We start from the raw sequence: 12,920 nt of genomic DNA on the forward strand, positions 1-12,920 counted from the left end.
TTAGGTGTTCACATCTTCTGCCCACCAGCCCGACGGGGTGACGACAAAGATAACAAGCTAAAGTCGGTGACCTCCTGTGGACCCCGCTCTGCCACGACACTTGAGAAAGGCAGACTGACTCTGTGGTTATATAACCAACTTGTTAGGCCCATCGGATGATATAAAACTAGCAGCCTGACTTCACCTGACTGATCACCGAGCAGAAACCTTTCTGAATCGCCCTCATTCACTTTGCTTTGTTTCATGAACTTGACTCACAGACGATGCAGGAAGGAGTTAAATCATGAGCTCAGATTGAATTTAAGAAAAAATTTGTATCTAACTTTTAAAGCCTCCCACCAGCCAGCCAGCCAATAAGAATCGAGTGTTTTCTCGGCCCCTGGCGAGGCGATTTGAGCCTCGCTGAGGAATTTCTGCCCATGTGTCCAGCCTGATGTGTAAAACTCAGTGAGTCATGCAGGCAGTCAGAAGGCAGAGTGTGTGTGTGTGTGTGTGAGTCAGCCTGTATTTAAACACCACACCCAGCCTCGTCCTGGCTCATAACGGAGCTGCTGCTGCGTCTCTAAAGGTAAGAACTCATCAGAGTGAGCGGGGATATCGGGATATCAGAGAGCTTTAGCAGCAGGAACGATTTACGACTTTTCTTCTTTTTTCTACTTCAAAGAGTCAAAAAAGAACGAATCGTGTTTGTTTCCTTACTTAGCAATGACTGGAGGCTTTTATTTTGAAGCCTAGAGGATGGAGAAGTAGTTTCACTTACTTTTAAAGTATTTTTTAACCAAACATTCAGAAACAAAACCATCAATTCAAGTGTTTGTTTGTAATCTTTTAAGCAGCATGAGCAGTTTTTACAAACGCTTCCTCTAAAATCCGCCAAAATAAGAGTGAAATGAGTGAAACCTAAAGCCACCGGTGATTAATGCTGGACAGAGAAGCTGCAAACAACAGTGATTTTATAAAGCTGAAGTGCTTTGTTGATGTAAAATGTCTGCGGGGTTATAAAGCTCAAAGTCCGCTGCAGATGGAGTCGTTCTGTCGTGCATGGAGCCGAGCCGCCGCCTCGGAGCGATAAATGAGGACTGGCTGCAGTTCGCTGTGCTTTCATGTCGCCTTTCATTCTTCAAGCTGCTCAACTTATGTTAGCAACTAAAGTGAGTGCGTGGGCTCATTTCTGACTCTGAGTTTGGTTCAACAGGTAGTTTTAGGTTCTTCCAGATGTTTGGAAGTAAAAACAGCTTCACAGGGAAACATCGCTGTGACCATCATCTCCACACTGCTCTTTATCTATGACAGATGTACCCTCAGGCTCAGGGAAGCTCTTATTTTACACTTGGGTCGTAGAAACTACAGCTTGTTTTACAACAATATAAACCTGTAAAATATCTAAAAATCTGAGCTATATCTGTTGTATCTAAGGTGAAAACAACATTTCTCCCAGGACATTTACTTTTTCTGCAGCCCCAAAGAGCCCCAATCATTTTGGACCAGCTCAAGAGCACCCCCTATGGGACAGGCTTTCCAGACAGTGGGAGCTCCTGAAGACTAAATTAAGCTGGTAAACTTAAAGACACAGGAGTGAAAAAGGGTTAAAATGATATGGACTTTAAACATGACAGCAGTCCTACATACAGTACAGTAAAGAGACTACAGTATCAGAGAGAAAACCCACCAATCAGAGAGGAAGAAACCTCCAACGTAACCAGGCTGATGAAGCGGTAACCATCTGCAACGACTGGCTGAGGGTGAGGGGAGAAAAAGAGGAAACCATGAATAACAAACAAGAAAAAACTAACTGAGGGACAGAAAAGACCAAAATCTAAAGAACACAAATAAGGAGAAGTTCTCAGTGCATCACTGGAAGTCCCCCTGAGCCTATCGCTCCACTAAGCAGAGGTTTAGGGCCATCGGGGTCAGCTGATCCAGCTCTAACTATACGCTTTATCAAAAAGGAAAGCTTAAAACTAGCGGCATTGTTTTCTCTATCCAAACTGGGAGCTGGTTTCCAGCTGAAGGCTCTCCCAGTCTGAGAGCAAAGTGCTCTATTGGGGTGATAGGTCACTATGAGGTCATTAAGATAAGATGGGGCCTGATTATTTAAGACCTTGTATGTGAGGAGCAGGATTTTGAATTCTGGATTTAACAGGAAGCCAAAACAGGAGAAATCTGCTCTCTCTTTCTCGTCCCTGTCAGGACTCTTGCTGCAGCATTTTGGATTAGCTGAAGGCTTTTCAGGGACTTTTGAGTAATAATGATTGATCAACTAGTTTTGGATGTTGAGTTGAAGGAGACTCTGGAAATATAATTATAACTCTGTAAACAACCATAATATTGTTTCTTCATGTAAAGATGCTTTTGCCATGTTGGGCCATTAGACACCAGCAGAAACAGAAATCACTACGAGTTTTAGAAATACTAAAAAAACTATACAAATATTTACAAACCACCCCCAAATTTCAATGTACTGATCGGTAAAACACTGCCCCCTGGTGGTGAATGTCTTAGTTACATATGGCGATGAGATCTACAAAAAGTACCTTTAATAAATACATTTTTGTGTGAAGTGATAGAAAAAAAACTTATTATTATTATTGGTGTCTCTTAGACGCTGCTATAGAAAACTGGGAAAGTAGAAATTGTCAGATTGTTGTAAATTAATTTCTCTTCAACTATTAATCTGGTTGGTTCCCTGAGGAGGTTAATCGGGACGTGTTCTCTCTGTGCTCCGTGATTTATTTCGATATGTGGAATTCCTCTTTGAACGGCAGCAAGCAGACGACGGGACGAGCCGAGACTTCAGGACTGTTTGTAGCAGCTGCGAGATGAAATGCTGGCAGAGTCTGTAAGAGGGTCAAAGGTGGAGGAAACTCTGCAGTAATCACTTTACAGCTTCAGCTTCACCGTGTTACACAACGCACTCGAGATTCCTGCAGATCTGTTTGATTCATGCTCCTTATCTGCACACACGCCCTCCGCTGGCACGTCCCGCTCAATAAATCAAACACCCCTCCAGCGTATGAGTGTTTACAGCCTGCTGGAGTCTGAAGGCCATTGTTGGTCTGTTTTTAGACAGTCAGAGGAGGAAACCCAGTGTTTCCACTCAAAGGTTAAAGAGGACATATCACAGCTCCAGAGACTCCTCCAGAGAAGCTCGACTGCCAGCAGGCTGCAGACTTTCTGATCCTGAACCTTCTCTCACTGCCTTTTTCTTAACTATCAAGTAAGCGATAACAGAAACTGTACGACTGCAGAAAATGATGTAAACTCACCTTTAAGCTGCTTGAACTGTGTTGCAGGTGAATCCATCATGGCGCTGGTGTCTGAGTTTCTGGGTCAGCTGACGCTGTCGTACAGTGGGGTGAGTCACCGATAACACAGCAATCACCATAAATGACTTTGATATATCAGGTTATTCCTCCAATTACTGATGAACCCAACTGTGCCCTAATTAGAGCAGCATTACATCACACTACTGGTACTGTACCATAACACAGGTCTCAGGTACTGGAGGCATTTCTGTGTTATTCAATGTTTTCTGCACACCTGAAAAAATCCAAACAAAAACAAAGCAGTGAACTGACATATTTTCACCACCTCAGATTCATTAAATTAACACAAGAATAATGAAGTCAACAATAAACAGAGAACAAGAGTCGTTCTCCACCTGGAGTTCATCTGTACAGTTAGAAAGCAGATAAACTGATGACTGATCAGTGCTTCATTCAGATGCTGACAGACGAATTACTCCAACCTCAGAAAGCTGCCTGATGGAGAACTCCTCCCGTACCCCTGCGTGTGTCTCTAACAGTCTGTTGGGCATTACGAGGTTAAATCACAGCATCAGCGTCTCGTCCGGTGCTTTCTGTCAAGCAGCTAACAGGAGCTAATGGTCAGTTTCTGTCCTCTGTAGGAACCAGAGGCCAAATACCCCACCGTGGTGCCGGCCCGAGACTTCGACCCGGCCCGTGATGCTGCCAGGATCGACACGGCCATTAAAACCAAAGGTGAGCGAGTCCAGGAAAACTTCCTCCCTGATATTTCCCTGCCAAGCCCACCGGTCAGGAAGTTTCCACTGAGTTATGTAACTGTGATCCCACCACTTCTCTCTCCGAGTTTAACTGTTCAACTGTGCACAGGAAACACAGTGTCCACGACTCGGACATCACTGACACTGCAGCAACAGTTTTCTGATGGTGTTTCAGCTTCTTAACCGGTTTTTAGCAATTAACGGATTACAAAAAGAGGAAAAGATATCGGTATAGCCAACAGTCAGGGGTTCAGAGCTTTGCTCAAGCGGATACTAGCTACTGTTTTACTGGTATTGTAATGGGCCTAATGGTTTATTAATGCTATGGTAACGAGTTTTAAGGAGATTTCACCATAACCAACCATGAGAAGAAAAAAAGTAGGCACTTTAAATCATGACCTTAAAGCTGCACATTTTATATATCTTTTTATTTAAAAGTTATTTTAAAAAGTGGTTTTTGGTTGTTGTTGTTTTTTAAGTTATTTAAATAAAAACCTTTATTTTGAAAAGTTTTTTTTTTGCTAGCTTAATGCTAGCTTTCCTGCAAACATAAATCAACTTAAAGCTATCTCAGGAAAATGGTGTCTAGAATAGATCTGAGTGACTAATTCAGCCAAACTGATCTAGTAACTTAGCTGCTCATTTTCAGATTAGTTTATCAGCTAACGTTAGCTAGCTTGCCAAATTTATTCAGCAGCTAATATGACCCATAATGCTAATTGGTGCAAATTCATGCACAATGTGAAACAGTAGTGATTTTAATGATCAATAAATGTGTACAGGTAGAAAGCAAAATGCATAATGTATAATATGTAGCTTCTACAGTAACATCCAACATGCCTACAGCTATAACTGAGCCACACATCATGAATCAGACACAGGTAGCCTCATCACGTCCACGTCAGCTTCGGAGTCATTACACTGTCAATATGCTCATTACAGTAAATGCAAAGGAGTGTTTGTCTTGTTAATAACAAATTTGTTCTGAGGTTAATTATTGTAGTATTTACAAAAACAGCAAAAAGGTTGAGCAACAAAAAAAAAATCCTGATGGAAAGAGGAAGGAAGAACACGGGGACATAAAATCCTAACAAATAAAAGCTCCCAGCACTCTGAATCACAGGGTAACACATCTGTTCACATCTGTCCTCTTCAAAGTACAACATAATTTCATCTGCCTGGAAAGTGACTCACTCAGACGCTGCAGAGGACTTGCTGAGCGAGGCTCGGCCTCCATTTTCCAGCTTCCTTTGTGAGAGCTGCTGGAAAAGCAGGATGTCCCTCGGCAGAGAGACTTCCAGCATCAGAACAAAAGAAACTGCTGGAGATAATCAGAGGAACAGTTTATCAGGGTCAAAGTCACTTGTAATGATGACGGATACCTGAACCGTCACCATTCTCACTGGCCCTGTGAGAATGTGTGATCTCTGATTCTTTAGAAAAATAATAAAGACATGTATGCAATCAACAGGCGAAAGTTGTTTTGACGTCTGTATATGGTATTTGGTAGTTGAAAACAGTAAGTAACTTAGTTTCTTTGACAAATTTGCAGGTGTGGACGAACAGACCATCATCGACATCCTGACGAGACGGAGCTGCGAGCAGCGCAGAGAGATCGCCTTTGAATACGAACGATTTGCCAAGAAGGTCAGAGATGCTTCGCTGTTAACGAACAAAAATGAACCTTTAACGTATACGTTACTTTCATTATTTCAATCAATCAATATACAGAAACTAATCAGGGCCATCAGTTAATCACATTTTAATTTAAATCTTGGCTTCCAGTGATTATTAAAACCAGATAACTGAGGTCAAATTATTTCTGTTGCATTTTGTTCGTTGTGAGTGAAAATGTTATATAATCATTGACCAAATAGCTTAGAATTTTTAAGGGTAGTCTTATAGAATAATTAAAAAATAATCACCAAAATGTTTCTGGTAATTTCCCTAAATATGAAAAATAAACGTAAAAATTTGTTGTTTTTTTCCCAGTTTTTACTCAGTAACGTTTAAATATAAATTAAACAATAAATCATTCAAAATAAATCGACCCTGATTGATTGATAATAACAATGATCTTGGATAATAACTTATAAGGATAAAAATAAGGAAATAAAAGAAACATCAAAAAGAAATTTGCTAAACATGATCTAGAGATTATCGCACAGATCAATCAGCTGGATGATGTAATTTACATTCATTTTAATATAAAAACAAATCACGACTGCCACTACTTTTAATTTTTGGCAAACTTATAATTTCATAAATTATCTTCAGAGTTTTTCATGAACCGACAAACTTTTGGTGGACAACAAAAGTCAGCAACACTGAGATTATTTTTTAAATCTTGTTTTAATAAATGGGATATTATTATTATCATGAATAAAATAGCGATTTCTGTAATGACAGGAAAATAACTGTACACAAACCAAACTTGCATAAACCTGAAGTCCACAGACAACCCTCCATTTGGAGCCTGATGTAAACCCAAAGGCCGTGAAGCAGCCATGGTGGTAATCCAGCCAACAGCTAACATCTCATGCTTCGAATCATGAGCCAAAAATAGAACCTTTACTCTGAAGGTCGATGGAAAATGAAGGAAACTGACAAACAGAAAAGGCAGTGAGAAATACAACAGATCCTGAACTTTTTGCTTTTGTACAAATGATTATTTCTAAAGTGATTTTTAACCCTGTGTCTGTGGTTGTGTCAGGATCTGGTCAGTGCCCTGAAGGGGGCGCTATCCGGTTCTCTGGAGGCTCTGATTTTGGGTCTGATTAAAAGCACCGCTCAGTATGACGCCTCGGAGCTCAAAGCCTCCATGAAGGTCAGTGTCACGCTAAAGACCAAATGAACATGGCTCACCGGGTATCTGAACGTTCCAGAAAAGACTCACTCTGATAGCTGAGAGCTGCTGTTGGATGTTTCACGCAGTTTGGGGTTTTTTCATGCAGGGACTGGGGACCGACGAGGAGACCTTAATCGAGATCGTCTGCTCCAGGAACAATGAAGAACTAGCTGAGATCAAGAGGGTTTACAGAGACAGTGAGTCACGTTTCAGGAACCTGAAAATACTAAATAAATATATAACAGAGGTTTTCATGAGCTAAAGGCAAAAAGTGAGAGAATGTGACTTTGACTTTCTCTGCAGTGTTTAAGAAGGACTTAGAGAAAGACGTCGCAGGAGACACGTCGGGAAACTTTGCTAAACTGCTGCTGGCTCTGGTTCAGGTAGGACTTCATTTATCTTCACAAAGCAGGAAATATAAGAACTCTGACAGGTTCCCATAAAATCCTAAAAATGATGTTTCACATACAACACAGGAAATGTTATTGTGAGTATCGGGTCTGTGTTTAACTGCAATAACACATCTGACTTCATTTTGACTTTAGTGGATTTGGTAAAAATATTTCAGAGAACTAAATATTTTCTAAGAACAGTTAAATATTCAGACAGATATGAAAAAACCTACAGAAACTACTTTCACAATATTTAATAATAAGTTGATAGACTTTGTCAGACAGTGTCAGTTACACTGGTTTCTCACCGACACTCTGAAAACACGAATGCTTTTCTAGGATATTTATAGTTTTGATGCTTGGATAAGAAAATGAGCTTTGATTTATTTTAGTCGACAAAAACCTGTTTTTATTTAATCTGTTCTTTTTTTCACAGACGAGACGAGATGAACCTTCGAATGTCGTCGACTATGAAAAGATTGATGAGGATGCCAGAGTAGGTCAAAATATACTTTTTTTTTCTTTAAAGGTACTTTTTGTAAATTCACGTGACTTAAAAATGCTTTGAAACCTTCTAAGAGTTAAAGTTATCAAAAGAATATGAAAAAACAAAAGAAAGTGACCGTTATTGAACGGGGTAGAAGAGTAATCATTGTTACAGCGATGGCGTGAAATAAACGGGGGTGGACCAAAAATAATGATGAAACTTTGAAGCAACGTGTCTGAAAACATCTCGGTGCCCCCTGGTGGTGAAAGTTAAAACTCACAGGACATGATTACAAAAAGCACCTTTAAAGACTTGAAACGAGGTTTGGTGTCCTCTGAGGGGATAATCTATCCAGAGGTATAACTGTTAGTTTTGTACATGTGCTTTTTCTCTTTTTTATGTAAACCTGACCTTTTTTTTCACAATTTCTTCATTAAACCGTCCTCCTGTGTGAACCTCCCAGGCTCTGTATGAAGCCGGAGTGAAGAGGAAGGGAACCGACGTGGTGACCTGGATCGAAATCATGTCTCAGAGAAGCGTCCCCCACCTGCAGAAAGGTGAACTGCATCCTCAACACTGATGCAACAAAGCTTTATTTATACAGACAGCACATTACAGTGCTAATGTAAAACTCAGTCAATAACTAAGAGCAATAAAAACAAAACAAAAAGGCAAACGACACCAACAATAGGCCAGAAAACACGAGAACTATAAATATAAGCAGGACAGATGAAATGAAATACTAAACAACAGGAAATGTAATGAAACCTACAAAATAAGACCCATGAAACCAACAAATGTACAAATAATATGGAATTATAGTTGTATACTTGAAAGAAACCAGTGCTGTGAAAAAGCATAGCTTGTGTTTGAAGCAAAGTCTCACGTTTAATGTGTGTGTTGTGTGTCAGTGTTTGAGAGGTATAAGAGCTACAGCCCCTACGACATGAAGGAGAGCATCAGGAAGGAGGTGAAGGGGGATCTGGAGAAATCCTTCCTCACTCTGGGTACGTCTAAGAAACATCAAATATTCAAGTCACAGATTTAGACCCGGTTTAACGGGGAAACCGAGCACGAGGGCAAGTCTCGTTTTCATTTTCAGCCACACGTTAAAAGAAATAGACGCCATCAGAACAAAGTAAGAGTGAAATTCTACTTCACGGTGACAGGACACATTAAGCAGGTGTGTATCGTTTGTCCACAGTGGAGTGCTTTGAAAACAGGCAGCTGTACTTCGCCAGCAGACTCAACGAAGCCATGAAGGTGAGTTTCCCACGTTTCTGTCCAACGTTTCCACCTGGAACTAAACATAACACCTCCTCCTTCTCCGTCCATGCTGACATTTTGTGTCTCAGAGTAAAGGAGCGAAGGAGAAGGTGGTGACCAGGATCATCGTTTCTCGCTGTGAAGTCGACCTGATCAAGATCAGAACAGAGTTCAAGAAGCATTTCAAGAGGTCGCTGTACCAGACCATCACTGTGAGTCCTGCAATATCCCACACACACGGAGGGCATCGAACACACCACGGAGAGGGCATGTTTGTGTTTATTGCCGATGGATAATTTTGTGTGTGCGTTTGTGTTTAGGAGCACACTAAAGGAGACTACCAGAAAGCTCTGCTCAGTCTGTGCGGAGGAGACGACTGAAACTACATTTCCCAGAGGGCCGCAGGGCCTTCAACCATCAGATGAAATCCTTCACGGTGCTCAGATTAACCCTCTCAGGCTCAAATTAAGTTTTTGTTGCTAATGCACAAAAGAATACCTGCAGTGGTACTTCTGAGTAAAAAAACTCATAAAATATGTATGTGGGGTAATCGGGTTGTTAGTTTTTAACTGTTGCAAATCGGCAACGCCTGCCTCGAGAGGGTTAAACATGTTTGTCTCTGTGATCGACGTCAGTTTGTGGAATAAAAAAACGGGAAAAGAAATGATTTGTCTTTGTGTTGTTTGAGTGAAAGAACACCAGGGGGCAGCAGAGGCATGTTTAACACTGCGCAGGCCGCAGTACAGGAAACCACAAAGGATCAAACTCCGTGTTAAACACACACAGATGGCCTCGTTTACAAGAATCACATTGAGAATAAAATCTAAAAAAAATAAAAGTTTAACTAAAAACGCCAAAAATAAAAAACAGAAAATTATTTTTTCTAATAAAAATTAGAAAAAAAATCACTTCCTTTTAAGTCCATCTCTTAGTTCTCAAATCAGGTTATGGATTAAACTGTTCTTATACTCTGACATGCTGATTTTTTGTCACTGAAATAAAGACATCAGATAATTACTGCCATTTTATTTTTAAAAAAATTCCATTTGACTCTTTTTCTGGAAAGGGGACCAAAGTGTATGACCTTTATTCTGGAGCCACGTTTATCAGATCTGATTTATGCAGTTATTCGTATTCAGGTTTTATAGACAATAAAATTACAGTCACTGCTTTTCGTCTTCGTGTAAATCAGCGCTGGCTCGTTCGTGGTTGTCTGCCGTGTGGAGAGACTTGATGTGCAGCAGGTTTAAGTTAACCACTGAGCCATAAACATCCTGAATGATTCTTTAACTCACAGAGCAGGATAACTCTGAGCTGTTTTCGCTGTTATTATGCGGTTTGGTCCACGAACACGTTGGTTTGGATTCTGTCAGGCTGCCGCGCTGAAAATAAAATCCGAAGCTGGCTCTCCTGACGATTGATCAGTGTTTGTAGGATCAAAGTCTGTATTTGATGTCAAAATATTGGTTATTAATTAGTCCCTGGCAGACTGACGTAGACACATATTTGTGGTGTGTGTTTGTGTTTGTACGGCTCCGCTGCTCCTGCGGCTTGTTTTTCCTTTAATCGTTCGTAGGTTTTCTGTTGTTTGTTTGCTGCTAATTTTTTAATTAAAGATGCTGATTTTACCTCGAGCAACACTCGCCGATTTGCATTTGTGGAGCTGAGGAAAAAAAGCTTTTGCTGTGTAGAGAGAGAGGAAGAAGAGGAGGAAGAAAGAGAGAGCAGAGAGCTGAGAAAAAGATTTGAATCTCCATGTTCACTGTGAAGAAATCTGACCTGAACTAAGAAGTCAAACAGTTCAACTTCCAACTTCCATTCCAAGGAATATAATTTAGCATCTAAGCTATAATGATATTATTTTTTTGTTTATGCACCTATAGCTGCAGTTCCTCTAATGTCCACTGGAAGCTCCAGCAGTGAGTCAGTGTCCACAGACTGCAATGTTAAAATGTCATAATTAGCAGAAATCTCCGAATTATGATTCCTGGACCTCTGCACTGTGTTTGTGCTGTTGGAGCCTTTGGGGGCATTTGTAAGGATATCATGTGACCAATAATATGGCTGCTGTGAGGTCACCGTACTGTCCGAGAAGGCGGAGCATGATGTCACTGAGCATTAACAAGCTCTCAGACAGTCTGTGGTTGCTAACCAAGCTTGCTAGCATTAGCTCCATTAGATCTAAAAACCAAGATGGCGGACATACAAATTATAAAGGCTTTTTATAGGTTTTGCTGTTACGGTTTGTGTGTTTTATTAATATGCTCGGACATTTTATCAGAGCCTCTGGCGTCTCACATTCATGCACACGGAGTCACTTTCTTTAAGAGTAATTAATAATTTAATAGCATGACCTGTTTCTAACCAGCAGGTGATGCTGGTGTGAGAATGATCAAATTTAAGTGAATAGTAAACTGCTTGTAGAGGCTACGCTTGAAGCCACTGAGGTGTTTGAGGCGGCGTTGACGCGATGCCACCGTTATGAATGAAACTACAGAGGAAGTCCAATAACTCCAGCCGCACTTATCTGGTCCGTTTAACACATTTATTGCTCACCATCGGTTGCATTACTTGTTCGACAGTTTCTCTTAGCGTCCACCATGAATCACAACTGTCACAAACTCGTTGCTCCTTCCAACCAACAACACTTGACGCTAATGAAATCTGCCTACCTTAAATATTAGTTTACAAACACTAAAAGTGACCCCTAGTGCCACACATAAGGTAATAAATGCAAAAATGACTCTTACGCTGCTTTTAATTAAGGCACACCTTTCCTCCCACAGGTAAATGTGGAGGAAAAGATGGTTTAGGGATTCTTAGGCAGCACCTGGCTGAGAATCCCAAGGTTTTAATGCTTTCTTCAGTACTGCAGTGGGGGTTGTTGAACGTTCACTGGCTCATCACAGTCAGAGCTGCTAACACAGATTCTCCAACCTGTGAACAGCCACAAGCTACAGTAACAGCTCACAGGTGTCACTTTCCACTCTTAGATCACCTCTTCGTTCAGACGTGGATCAAAGTCGTGGGGAGATTTTGTGATAATGAAGTCGGCAGCAGCTCTACAGACCGAGTGTCGCTCTGCTGACCTCTGCGAGCATTATTTGTTTAGAGCCCGGCTAATCCTCGATTGTCACGCTCCTCTAATCCCATCGCTGGCCTTCCTTCTGAATCCCACCGCCTCCCCCCTTTCTCCTCACACACAGACTTCAGAAATCACCACGACCGCCACTCCAACATGAACCAAATGTCAGCCTCAAATTATAGCTGCTGCTCTACCATAGGTCACAGCTCATCAAATGTATGTGGAGGACTGAGGAGGGGAAACTAGCAGAGGAGGCGGGGTTAATAAAAAACAAACAACCTGTGCTGAGATTAAAGAAAGATGGTGACCATGTTTAACCACTTCTGTTTCTACCTCTGACCTTTAATTTTGGTCCAGAGTGAAAAATTAAAAGTAAAAACTCTTAGACCAACACACCTTCTACCTTTACTGTCCAACAGCGGCTGTCCTGTGGTGATGGTTGGGTTAACGGGTAAACTAGAAACAGGAGGCAGAACTAAAAGATCAGCAAACAGCAAAACAACGAAACTAAAAGTAAAACTCAGTCTAAGGGAGCTCTGGCTAAAATCATCGAGATTCTGTCCACTTTCACTCGCCTACTCTTAAACAGGAAGTGGTTATTTGTTGTTGGTAACCTAAACTACAACAGGAAAATCCACCTGTTAGCCTTAACGTGGAGATTTGTAGATAATAGTGCGATGCGGAGGACAACCTGTCTGTGACAAGATCATCAGACAAGATCAAGTGTACCAAAGCAGAGACGGAGTGAAAGTGGACATCTTTGGTCTTTCAACATAAAACTCAGACGGGGCAGTACAAAATAAACGCCGCTTAGACTG

General features: G+C 41.1%; 1 protein-coding gene across 2 annotated transcripts; it reads left to right on the top strand.

Annotated features, from left to right (window-relative positions):
• Positions 1-464: 464 nt before the first annotated feature.
• LOC308398152 (annexin A2-B-like) lies at positions 465-9,703 on the top strand. Of its 2 annotated transcripts, none has more exons than XM_080884610.1 (13): positions 465-568; positions 3,294-3,355; positions 3,908-4,001; positions 5,577-5,671; positions 6,738-6,851; positions 6,979-7,069; positions 7,176-7,255; positions 7,701-7,760; positions 8,215-8,308; positions 8,663-8,758; positions 8,956-9,014; positions 9,107-9,229; positions 9,338-9,703. In XM_080884610.1, the coding sequence occupies exons 2-13, from the start codon at positions 3,305-3,307 to the stop codon at positions 9,395-9,397; spliced, it is 1,017 nt and encodes a 338-aa protein (XP_080740736.1). In that variant the 5' UTR covers positions 465-568; positions 3,294-3,304; the 3' UTR covers positions 9,398-9,703. The 2 variants fall into 2 exon arrangements, with proteins under 2 accessions (XP_080740736.1, XP_080740737.1); XM_080884611.1 differs by lacking the exon at positions 465-568 and adding an exon at positions 3,068-3,217.
• Positions 9,704-12,920: the final 3,217 nt, after the last annotated feature.

Source organism: Rhamphochromis sp. 'chilingali' (genome assembly GCF_963969265.1).
Source record: "Rhamphochromis sp. 'chilingali' genome assembly, chromosome: 6".
Lineage (NCBI taxonomy): Eukaryota > Metazoa > Chordata > Actinopteri > Cichliformes > Cichlidae > Rhamphochromis > Rhamphochromis sp. 'chilingali'.

What these genes read in the sequence shown, in the direction of transcription:
- LOC308398152 (XM_080884610.1), top strand. Translation starts at nt 3,305, where the DNA reads ATGGCGCTGGTGTCTGAGTTTCTGGGTCAGCTGACGCTGTCGTACAGT. An exon ending in TGACGCTGTCGTACAGTGGG is followed by an intron (nt 3,356 to 3,907) that starts GTGAGTCACCGA and finishes TGTCCTCTGTAG; the next exon opens with GAACCAGAGGCCAAATACCC. An exon ending in TGCTGCTGGCTCTGGTTCAG is followed by an intron (nt 7,256 to 7,700) that starts GTAGGACTTCAT and finishes TTTTTTTCACAG; the next exon opens with ACGAGACGAGATGAACCTTC.